We start from the raw sequence: 12,415 nt of genomic DNA on the forward strand, positions 1-12,415 counted from the left end.
ACCAGATGTGTTTTGCATTATTGGTTTGTGTTGTAGCTGCGGTGTTCTTTTAACATGCCAATAAAGGCTTTCTGTTTCCAGTTGTTTGGCGATTGTTTGGTTTTTATTATCTTTGACAATGAGCCGGTTTGAGCTACCCTGGAGGTAGATGTGTGGATACGGAATTGGTTTTGAAAAGCAGAGCTGATTTTTTAAAACTTATATTTTTGCTCTTCGATCTTTTCTGGCTTTGTGGGCTCCATTATGTGATTGTTGTTGTTGTTGTTATTGTTATTATTATTATTATTATTTATTAGATTTACTAAACCGCCCATCCCCTAAGGCTGTGGTGGCGAACCTTTGGCACTCCAGATGTTATGGACTACAATTCCCATCAGCCCCTGCCAGCCTGGCCAATTGGCCAAGCTGGCAGGGGCTGATGGGAATTGTAGTCCATAACATCTGGAGTGCCAAAGGTTCGCCACCACTGCCCGAAGGGCTCTGCTTAGAATTACAACTGATTGCTTGGAATTACAACTGATCTCTAGACGACAGAGATCAGGTCACTCGAAGAAAAGGGCCGTTTAGGAAGGTGGACTCTATGGAAATGGACACAATGAAAATTTTATTTATTTGATTTGATTTATATCCCACCCTATCCCCGCAGGGCTCAGGGCGGTCACAACATAAGCTTAAAACAATCATTAAACATAAAAAATATAGTATCCCAATACAATAATAAAAACCAATTAATAATAAATACTAAGCACCAGGCTAACAGTTAAAAAGCGAAGGCATTAAATGATCTTTCTCCACCTTTCTCCCCTCCACAAGCCACACCCTCCTCAGGCTCCACCCACAAATCCCCAGGTATTTCCTAACCAGGGGCTAACAACCCTATTATATGAAAAATAAACCCAGCAAAATTAGACCCATTCATGGCAGTGGCGGAGCTACAACAGGACAGGGGGGACAAACACCCCGGACGCAGGCACGGGGGGGGGGCAGAGAATCGCTCCCCCCACCCCTCCCCACAGGTTCCCTCAGGCTCCCTCCATGGCCTGCAACAGCCCCCACGGACCACAGCAGGCTGCTTTTTTCACCTTTAAAAGGCAGGTAAGGGGTGTTGGGGGCGCGCAAGAGGGGCACGTGGGGGGCGCCATTTTGCCCCAGGCACCATTTTCCCTTCCTATGGCACTGATTAATGGACAATGCAGACACTTCTACTATGCAAGAAAAGATAAAGACTTTGAAAATATCCAACAGAAAAGAAAAACTCCGAGGAGTCCATCAAAAGAAACAGATGGCAGAGAGCCACTAAGACCTAGTTCACCTATGTAGGAGAATGAAAAGATAGAACAGACCGGGATGAAGGTGATGGATTCCACTGCTGGACATTAAAAACTCCGTTCAAATACAAAACATGCAGAACAGAGAAAGAAATTCTAACCTTCCTGATTGCTTGCTACCGTATTTCCCCGAAAATAAGACAGTGTCTTATATTAATTTTTGCTCCCAAAGATGCGCTATGTTTTATTTTCAGGGGATGTCTTATTTTGCTGTGTTCTGTTCGTCGGGCATGCTTCCAAACAAAAACTTTGCTATGTCTTACTTTCGGGGGATGCCTTATATTTCGCACTTCAGCAAAACTTCTACTACATCTTATTTTCAGGGGATGTCTTATATTTGGGGAAACAGGGTATGCTGGTTTTTTTTTTTTAATCACATCTCATTCTAGAGAGGTATTTCCCTGCACCCAACTGTACTCTGAAACACCATTCTACAGCGATCTCGGATCTCTGTCGCCTCGTTCTCCTGCCATTTGTAAGCTGGGCTCACGTGTCGGCCACAGGAAACAAAGGACAGGAGAAACTCAATCCCCTCAAAAGCTTCGGAGAAACTTAAAAGGGAGATTTTGCAAGCAGCCGGGTGGAACGGGATTTCTAAATTGCTCACCTGCCCCCTTTTAATTCCAAGCACATCGCCAGCTTGTCCTGTGCGAATAGTCAACTTAATAAACCCATGTTTGTCGGTAGGACAGCGGCGTGGCACAAGATTGGAGTTTCTACATACTCAGGTTGGCAGATATGTATCGGGGCTTTACATAGCGGAAAAGATAAGGAGTGAGAACGATCATTATAATCTAGTCGCCACAGAACATAGAGGGCAGTTGAGTGCTCATGGGAGGGGAGGAGGAACAGGGAAATTGGCAAAGGAAGAAGGTGTGGGTCATACAGTGCCCATTTCCCCCTAATTTCAACCCCAATTGAAACAATAGTTTTCAAGGCAGGAGACGAACCTCTGCGTAGCGACCCTAGACGTCCTCGGTAGTTTCTCATCCAAGTGCTAACCGGGATCAACCCTACTTAGCTTCTAAGATCTGCCCAACCCTAACCCATCCACGATAGGGCAATGCAGCCCAGAGCTCTCCAACATGGTGCTGGGGACATCATAGCACCAGCCAAGTGTTTTAAGGAAGTGGGTGGGACCAGGTAGGGGTTTTGCCCAGAAAGTCTTCTGATTGGCCAAACGGTTTTTTTAAAAAATCTTGCTTTGACAGCAGCTGACAACACAGCACAAGGATCTTCACTGTGTTACTGAAGTTAAGGGGTGGCAGTTATGTGGTTGGGTCTGCCTCCTGTGGCAGCCATTTTGTTTCAGCACCCACAGTGCCACATAAAAATTCCAAATGTGCCTCCAGACCAGCCATTCTCAACCAGGGTACCAGGGTACCCTGGGGTGCCGTGAGCATGTCCCAGGGGTGTACCTCAAGGACAACACTACCCCATTTTGTGATTGTGTCATGCCCATCCGAGCGCCAGCAAGGACATGGAGCTGGCCCATGGGGCAGGGCCTGCCACAAGGTCAGCAGCCACCCCCCCAGTGCTTCTCTTCACCCTGGGAGGGGAAGGTGGGGGGTGTGGCAAGCAGGGGCAATGGGAGGGGAAGGTGGAGGGTGGCGGCAAGGGTACCATGAGATATGAAGAGTGAGGTCAAGGGTACCCTGACCTCGAAAAGGTTGGGAAACACTGCTCCAGGCTCAGGGACACCTGCAGGTTGGGGACTCCTGCTGTAGCCATTAGACTGCCAAAATTCAGAAGTTACAAATCAAATCAGAGTTCAGCAGCCCCTGTGCTACGGGGGCAAGGGGAGAACTTCCAATTCTGTGAGGAGACCTGTTTCAAAACAGATAGACACAAATAGCCATTGCAAAGAACTAGCGCAACAGAGAATCAAGAAGGAGCATGAAACTGGACAAAACAGAAGCTAGCATGGAGAAGAATATCTGAAAGGCTGGCTTCCTTCCTTCCTTCCTTCCTTCCTTCCTTCCTTCCTTCCTTCCTTCCTTCCTTCCTTCCTTCCTTCCTTCCTTCCTTCTGTGCTTCCTTTCTTCCCTCCCTTCCTCCTTCCTTCCTTCCTTCCTTCCCTTCCTCTGAGCAGCAGTGGCGTAGGAGGTTAAGAGGTCGTGTATCTAATCTGGAGGAACCGGGTTTGATTCCCAGCTCTGCCGCCTGAGCTGTGGAGGCTTATCTGGGGAATTCAGATTAGCCTGTGCACTCCCACACACACCAGCTGGGTGACCTTGGGCTAGTCACAGCTTCTCGGAGCTCTCTCAGCCCCACCTACCTCACAGGGTGTTTGTTGTGAGGGGGGAAGGGCAAGGAGATTGTCAGCCCCTTTGAGTCTCCTGCAGGAGAGAAAGGGGGGATATAAATCCAAACTCCTCCTCCTTCTTCTTCTAAGAAATATTTCAACTTTTGAAAAGGAGGCTGCTGGATCAGGAGCACCAAACTAATTGAAAAGGCCACAAGCTCTTGCTCCCCTCTTGCCCTGGGAAGCAGCGGGGCTAAATATCTTCATCAATTAATCCCGCCCAGGTCTCGTAGTCGTAATCAATCAAATCTCCAATAACCAATCAGAAGCCCTATATAGGCTCACCCCACACACTTTCTAAAAACCAGGAAAACCATGGGGTCATTGTTGGGCATCACTATGTATAACCATTTCCCCACTATTATATATTATTTTCCACACATGCAAGGAAACATGAGTTACATGTCCTAAAACACCTTGAAGGTGACCTCCCCCTGAAAAATGAAAAAAATTGTGTGAGATTTGTACGGAGGAGAAGGAGGGATTAAGAGGGGAATTGAACAGGGTGAAAAACACAGCAGAGATTCTGACAAGAGGTTACAGAGCACAGCAAATCGCTTTCCTAAAAGGAATAATCCCTGAACTAGAGATCTCTATTCAACCCTGTCCAGAGCAGGCTTTTTTAAAAAGCAAAGATGGTCCCATTTTTTTCAGGGGTTTCTCTGCTCTGCAGCCATACAGACTTAAAGCTTACTTTAAAAAAAAAAAACCACGAGTGAAAACAGGAGTTGTCATGATTCTATACACGTGCCTTTATGAAATAACAAATCCTGCAATCTTGGCTAGGGAAAACTGTCAGGCTTTCGGATTAAATCTCAACATGGAGGGTGATCTTAAAGAAAATAACTTTCTCAAGCAGATGCTCCTCCGTGCCAGATGGCAAAGGTTTTTAGGCGCTAAAATTAGGGCATGCAACATACAGAGAAATGTTGCAACGTTTATGTCTGATTTTCATGAGATACTCGGATTGTACGGGAATGAAAGAACCAGTGAGAACATTAAGCTGTAGCATGTTTAATGGATGACATTGAGCAAGAGTATTTTTTTGCCGGGCAGGGATGTATAAGTGTTCACTAACCAGTTCTAGGAGGAAAAGCACAAGGTGGAAATTCAGTTTTCTCTATACTGGGATTTTTAAGCCTCGGCTATGAGCTGTAGCGTCAGTGCAGTACAAAAACTCAGAAGACATGCTTTTCAGTCGGAGCAATCCATGATACAATCCACCGGTTGGAACAAACCTTTTCTGTCATAGCGGAATGGGTTGCAGCACTCCGGAATCGGTAGCAGAACAGAAAAGCTGGAACCAACAGACTGATTTAACACCTAATGCAATCTTTAGCAATACCCAGCAGAAAAATCACGGTCTTCTACGATTACCAGAGAGGGAAAGCAATGGCAGTTGTTAACAAAATGCCAGGGAATGCAACTGTATTTTACATTGGCTGTTGATTACAGCTGTTTCCCCCTAATCTCCATTTAATCCCAGTGATGTCAAAGTACAAAGCATATTTCCTGGCCAACCTAGACATAGTATGAAAGATCCACATTTTAGATTACACAAGATAACACCACTTATTCCTGGAGAGAAGGCCAAACGTTCAATTTGGACCGTGCGAGATAACAGTCCCGCCTGTTACACGGTAGAGTATTATGTGCTGCAGGGACAGATCAGGAAAAAATGTGCATGCGTGCCTGACTCTCTCAAGTTGGGCATGCCTGCCCTGCCTTCTCCTCCCAGGGTTCCAGATGTGCGGCCACACGCTTCTAACAAGAAAAGGATCGGCACACGAACAACTTCCAGCAAGAGTCACTGACCAATGCGAGACTGCGATTTGTCAGGCTTTTCCTTTGGCAAATATCAAGGTGTTGAAACCTGCCAAGAATCAAGCGTGCATCCGCTTGAAGAGCACCTTGAAAAGGATCCTCAGCCATGCCAGCAATTCCTTCCTGATAATTCAAAGGAAGCTGCTGTGAGCCGAAAGAAGGCAAAAAGAGGGTTGTGATTGGAGCTGCTAGGCTGGCAGGTCCCCCGGCATCAATCTTTGAAAAGGGAAATCTCAAGCACCTCCATGAACAACAATGACCTAGTAAAGTCCGATTTGAAACTCTTCTCCCTCGCTGGCCATTTTCCTTCCTTTCTCCTCTGCTTCTGCCGCTTGCAGAGACTTCAAGGTGCCCTGCTGAACAAGGAGGTGTGTAGGCCTTCCTCCAATCCCAATAAGGGGACTCAGGACTCGTTCCGTTCCACTCTCCCATTCACAAGCACTAAAAGTTCTCTCCTACCCCTCAGCTCTAACACCCCCCCACCCCCACTCCTTCCCCCCTGCCCTTCAACCATTACCTGCTGCAGGCAATTTTCCATTTTCTTCTCAGGTCTGAATGAAACAATCTGTAGTGTGGACTGCACTATGCAGGGTGGCGGGTTCCGGTCCTGCACCGTCGTTTGCATAAAAAGTCTCCAGAACAGAGGATACGGTTCCAGCCCTCTTTCCTGGGTCATTTTTTAATTTGCAGGAGGGGTTTAAAAGAGGGGAGTATTCCAAGGCCCCTTCCGCACATGCAGAATAATGCACATTCAATCCACTTTCACAATCCGTTGAAAATTGATTTTGCTATTCCACACAGTAAAATCCAGCTTCAAAGTGGATTGAAAGTGCATTATTCTGCATGTGCGGAAGGGGTCCAAGACGTGTTTCTCAACCCGCATTTGCCCAACTCAGCTTTTCACCTCCTCATTCATATCTCAGGTGTGCACAAATTAGGTTCCGGACAAGACATGGTTCACTTAACACCCTTTTGGGTTTCAGTGCCAAGGAATTCTTCTGAGCCACGCAAGTGCAACCGTAAGCAGGCCTTAAGATTTCCTCCCCCTCTGCCCCAAGAAGAAAGGGCAATTCCCACAAGAATCACAACGTCAAGGTGGGCTATTCCATCATATTTTTCTCTTGGGGTGGGGCGGATAATTCATAGCTCTTGCCAGCTACAAAATAAACACGCTAGATCTTTTTTTCCGGCTCCCCCTTCTTGTTAAGACACCCTTATCGCCCATCCCACAATCGCCAGTCCAGGAATACACTCTTGCTCTGCAAAAGCGTGGGTTCAAATCACGACTCCGTTATGCAGTTTACGGGATGACTTTCGCCAGTCCTATTCTACCTGATCTACCTTGCAGGGTTGTTGTGAGGGCTAAGGACAGGGAAGAGAACCATGCAGCTTGGAGGAAGGGCATAAGACCAAAAAGCGGCAAAGAGCTAAAGGACATTTATCTGCCTTGTGCATTTTCATGCATTCATATTGAGCCCCCGCCCCTTCGTCTCCCACAAGTTCAGTATCACTAACCATGATGATAATAGGAGAAATGACCACTTCTGCTCCTCGAGGTCACCTCTAAGCACAATCACTCCACTCCAGCGATGAAAGGGAGACCGAGAGCACCGCTGGGAAGGTAACCCAAAAGGGGTGGAGAAAGAATATCTCGCCCCCCTCCCGGTCTCCTTTTACCACCTGGTCACTGTAGTCCTCAGAGCTTCGACGTGCCGCTAGGCGAAATGCAACCGCGGCTTCATGGAACTACAACTCCCAGCATGCATCGGAGACTGGCGCCTTCGCCCTCACGACAGGTTTGACGGACAAGACTAAGCGCAGGCTGGCCGTTCAGATTTGCGCATGCTCCCAGGGTCTGGCGAAGGAGAGACTTTAGGAACTAACGGAAGGTTCGTGGTTTGACGTAGGACTCACGCGCTTCTTGGTGAGGAGGGTGACATTGATAAGCGCATGCGCAGGAGAGCCATGCTTCTATAGGATCTGGAGCGCCGCCATCCTCTTTTACGCATGCGCAAGACTATTTTGGGACGGTTCTGGTGCCTTTTCAGGGCAGTGTGGCCGTGGTCTGGTGGATCTTGTTCCTAACGTTTGGCTTGCATCTGTGGCTAGCATCTTCAGAGGTGTATCACAGAGGGAAGTCTGTAACCCTATACACACCTATACCATACACACATATATAAACACACATATATACACAACTCTATATGATCCAAACAGAAACATATAAATATGTGTTTGTGTACATATGTGTGTGTGTGTTTGTGTACATATACTTATACACAAACAAATACACTGATATATATATACACACACACACACACACAAACAAAAACACACAGGCACCCATATATGTTTATATATAGTCTGCGCTCTGATCGCGGCCACTAACGCGGTTCAGGGACTCAGACGAAAACGAGACCGGAAGTGCTGCTAAAAACCACCTCATGGCTTCCCGGCGGGCAAACTTTTCCGCGCACGCGCACATTGAACCTGAGGCGAAGTGGGCGGAGCCAGCCCTGTTTTTCCCTTCCCCCCCCCCACCGAACGGACGCTTCGCCGGTTGCCTGGCGACGAGAGGAGCGCGCGCGCCCGACGGAGCGGAACGGCCGCTTTCCCCGCCGCTGCTTGGCTGCCCCGCCGCCCCCGCGACTGGTGAGAGCTCCGGGCTGGGCGGGAGAAGGAGGCTCGAGGAGGGTTTTGACGTCTTGCCAGATTTCCTCGCGTGGTTCTGGGCCTGGCTTCTGGGGTTGCTAACTTTGGGTCGGGAAATTCCTGGAGATTTGGGGAGGGGAACCTGGGAGGATCGGGGTTCGAAGAGGGGAGGGTCCTCAGCAGGGGATGATTCCGTAGAGTCCAGCCACTTTCTCCAGGGAAACTGACCTTTATGGGCTGAAGGGTGGATGCCATTCTCCATGCCCCACCTGGAGATTGGCAAGCTCAGCGCTGCCCTTGCTGCTGGCGCGCGCGCGCGTTAAAGCTGTTCTAACGGAGAGCGGATGCCCGGCTTCTGCTGCCTGCCTCCATTCACATGGCTCAAAGAGTCCACGTTACTCGGAATGCACAATTGCACTGGAGTCTACTGGGACCTCTTTCCAAGGATGGCTTTTTACACCCAAATACACTTTAGCAATCATTTGCAAATGGATCTCCCTGTTTTGCAATATCTGGTCATTGTCTGTAAATAAAGTCTTCTTCTTCTTCTTCTTCTTCTTCTTCTTCTTCTTCTTCCCTGTTTTGCACAGCAGAAAATAAATAAAATAAAAACCCACATGCAAATGGTTTTGAAAGTGCATTTGCCGATCAAGCTAGTTTCAGAAGTTAGGTGCAGTGGTCTGCAGGAGCACAGCAAGATTTGGGTCCAATAGTACATTTGACACACACATCCCGATTTTGGGAGGTGGGTGGTTGTGAGTTATCAAGGATCAGTTATCTGGCAAAGGGAACTTAGACTCTTGAAAATCTACACCCTGAAAAATCTTGCTGCCAAGCCGAGAAGGCGCTAATGGACTCAAAACTAGTTGCGTTTTCCAGTGTGTGTGAAAGATCAGGAGTGGAAAATTGCCTGGTGCTTTATAGACTAGCAAAGCGAAGAACAGACAAGGGAAGTACACACTGCATCAATAGGACGTAGATCAAGGGATGTGATAGGACGACTCTATTCTGCCTCGGTCAGCCCTCACCTGGAATACTGTGTCCAATTCTGGGCACTGCAAGGATATTGACAAGTTGGAACGATATTGACAAGTTGGAATGGGACCAGAGGAAAGCGACCAAAATGCTGAAAGGCCTGGAATCCATGCCCGCCTACAAGGAGAGACTTAGGTTTGTTTAGTCTGCAGAAGAGAAGGCTAAGGGGTGAGATGATAGCCATGTTTAAATATTTGAAGGGATGTCGCGTGGACGAGGGAGCAAGCTTGTTTTCTGCTGCTCCAGGGATTAGGACAAGGAATACCGTGTTTCCCCGAAAATAAGACAGTGTCTTATATTAATTTTTGCTCCCAAAGATGTGCTATGTCTTATTTTCAGGGGATGTCTTATTTTTCTGTGTTCTGTTTGTCAGGCATGCTTCCAAACAAAAACTTTGCTAGTTTTATATGCCTTATATTTCTCACTTCAGCAAAACCTCTACTACGTCTTATTTTCCGGGGATGTCTTATATTCGGGGAAACAGGGTAATGGATTTAAGATACAGGAAAAGAGATTCCATGTAAACATTAGGAAGAACTCCCTGGCAGTAAGGGCAGTTCCAACAGTGGAATACGCTGCCTCGGAGGGCAGTAGAGTCTCCGTCTTTGGAGGTTTTTAAACAGAGGCTGGCTGGCCGTCTGTCAAGAGTGCTTTGACTGTGTATTCCTGCATGGCAGGGGGTTGGACTGGATGGCCCTTGGGGGCCACTGTAAATCTGTGATTCTATAAGTACTGGCCCTCGTGGCATTGCGAGTGTTGCAGAAAGCAGTCAGCTCAACAATGGGTATTAGCACCCCTGTCACTCCCTCCTAAAGTTAGGGGAGGAAAAAGGCAGGGGGGAAAGCAGTTGGTTAACTGGCATCAGTTGTAAATGAAGGGTCTGAGCAAAATGGCCTTTGAGGCTTTAGCAGAGTTGCTAAGTGCTTAGTTATGCGTACTCCAGACCACTGGTCACCTTCTGGAGCCGGGGTGTCAAATTCATTTGTTGTGAGGGCCAGATAGGACATCAATGTGACTTGGGTGGGTTGGGCCCAGGGAGGGGTGGCTGCCTCAGCTTGCTTCAGAATGGTACTGGGGGTGGGGGGTGCTTGTACTAGTGAGCCTGCAGCAGGGATGGGGTGGCTCCCTTGAAGAAGAAGAAGAAGAAGAAGAAGAAGAAGAAGAAGAAGAAGAAGAAGAAGAAGAAGAAGAAGAAGAAGAAGAAGAAGAGGAGGAGGAGGAGGAGGAGGAGGAGGAGTTTGGATTTATATCCCCCCTTTCTCTCCTGTAAGGAGACTCAAAGGGGCTGACAATCTCCTTGCCCTTCCCCCCTCACAACAAACACCCTGTGAGGTAGGTGGGGCTCAGAGAGTTCCAAGAAGCTGTGACCAGCCCAAGGTCACCCAGCTGGCGTGTGTGGGAGTGCACAGGCTAATCTGAATTCCCCAGATAAGCCTCCACAGCTCAGGCGGCAGAGCTGGGAATCAAACCCGGTTCCTCCAGATTAGATACACGAGCTCTTAACCTCCTACGCCACTGCTGCTCCTATTAATAATAATAATAATAATAATAATAATAATAATAATAATAATAATAATAATAATAATAATAATAATAATAAACACAACACCCCAGACATAACAGTGATAGAGAAAAAACATGTTTGGATCATAGATGTTGCTGTGCCAGTTGACAGCAGGGTAGAGGGAGGGACAAAAGAGCTGGGAAAAAGAGAGATCACAAAATACAAGGACCCACAAATTGAAGTTGAACCATTGCTGTGTGAAAAAAGAACAACAGTAAATCCCACTAGTGAGTGTTCCAGGTGCTCTCAGGGAAGGAATCCCAAAGAGAAATCTTAGAAAAAAACATCTGGAAAGCCTCAAACTTGGACAGAACATCCAGTCCACACATGCTGCAAGAAAGCAGCACTTCTAGGAACTGCACACATTCTGCATAAAAATTACCTCTAATATCCTAGGTCCTTGGGAAAGGGACTCGATATTCCAGAGATTAATTCAGACACTTGTGCTATGTGTTGTTATGTGTATAATAATAATAATAATAATAATAATAATAATAATAATAATAATAATAATAATAATAATAATAATTATTATTATTATTATTATTATTATTATTATTATTATTTATTAGTCTTGATAGACCGCCCAACCCCCGAAGGGCTCTGGGCGGTGTACAATGAGACATAAAACAAATACAATATAAGATAGGATGCAACTTGGGTGGGCTGGGCCCAGGGTGCGGTGGCTGAACTCACTAATAAATCCCATGGAATTCACTAGGATTTTCCCCACTATAATAAGGTTTTGTGGTTTCCTTTATTGACCTGATGTACCACATCTGTAAGCATAATGAGGTAGACTAATCAAAGAGAGCAGTCCCTGAATAGTTATGGACTCTCAAAATGTATCCCCATCTACTATTAGCTCCCTTTGGAAACAATGGGGGATGGGGCACCCTCTTTGGGGGTCCATAACTTTGGTCCCCTGAACCAAACTTTACAAAACCTGGCTGGTATCATCAGGATAATCTCTTGCTGATACCAGCCAGGTTTGATGATGTTTGGTTCAGGGGGTCCAAAGTTATGGATCCCCAAAGTGGGTGCTCCCATCCCCCATTGTTTCCAATGAAAGCTAATAGTAGATGGGGCTACCCTTTTGAGGGTCCATAACTTTGGACCCCCTGAAACAAACTTAAGAACATAAGAACATAAGAACAAGCCAGCTGGATCAGACCAAAGTCCATCTAGTCCAGCTCTCTGCTACTCGCAGTGGCCCACCAGGTGCCTTTGGGAGCTCACATGTAGGATGTGAACGCAATGGCCTTCTGCGGCTGTTGCTCCTGATCACCTGGTCTGTTAAGGCATTTGCAATCTCAGATCAAGGAGGATCAAGATTGGTAGCCATAAATCAACTTCTCCTCCATAAATCTGTCCAAGCCCCTTTTAAAGCTATAAAGGTTAGTGGCCATCACCACCTCCTGTGGCAGCATATTCCAAACACCAATCACACGTTGCGTGAAGAAGTGTTTCCTTTTATTAGTCCTAATTCTTCCCCCCAGCATTTTCAATGAATGTCCCCTGGTTCTAGTATTGTGAGAAAGAGAGAAAAATGTCTCTCTGTCAACATTTTCTACCCCATGCATAATTTTGTAGACTTCAATCATATCCCCCCTCGGCCGCCTCCTCTCCAAACTAAAGAGTCCCAAACGCTGCAGCCTCTTCTCATAGGGAAGGGTCCTCCAGTCCCTCAGTCATCCTTGTTGCCCT

At 46.9% G+C, this 12,415-nt stretch overlaps 2 protein-coding genes across 3 annotated transcripts in view; one reads left to right on the forward strand and one right to left on the reverse strand.

Moving 5' to 3' along the window:
* MDH1 (malate dehydrogenase 1) overlaps nucleotides 1-7,131 on the reverse strand; it is a 29,758-nt gene extending 22,627 nt beyond the window's left edge. Inside the window, exon 1 of the mRNA XM_048501724.1 lies at nucleotides 6,973-7,131. Within this exon, the coding sequence (XP_048357681.1) occupies nucleotides 6,973-6,975 (3 nt within the window). The 5' untranslated portion in view covers nucleotides 6,976-7,131. The remainder of the gene's footprint in view (nucleotides 1-6,972) is intronic.
* Nucleotides 7,132-7,993: 862 nt separating this feature from the next.
* Nucleotides 7,994-12,415, forward strand: part of LOC125435538 (WD repeat containing planar cell polarity effector) — a 308,331-nt gene continuing 303,909 nt past the window's right edge. The window contains exon 1 of one of the 2 annotated variants that reach the window (XM_048501735.1): nucleotides 7,994-8,109. The gene's annotated coding sequence lies outside the window, so the exon portion shown is untranslated. The remainder of the gene's footprint in view (nucleotides 8,110-12,415) is intronic. The other variant, XM_048501743.1, reaches the window with a different exon arrangement.

Source organism: Sphaerodactylus townsendi, linkage group LG01 (assembly GCF_021028975.2).
Source record: "Sphaerodactylus townsendi isolate TG3544 linkage group LG01, MPM_Stown_v2.3, whole genome shotgun sequence".
Classification (NCBI taxonomy): Eukaryota; Metazoa; Chordata; class Lepidosauria; order Squamata; family Sphaerodactylidae; genus Sphaerodactylus; species Sphaerodactylus townsendi.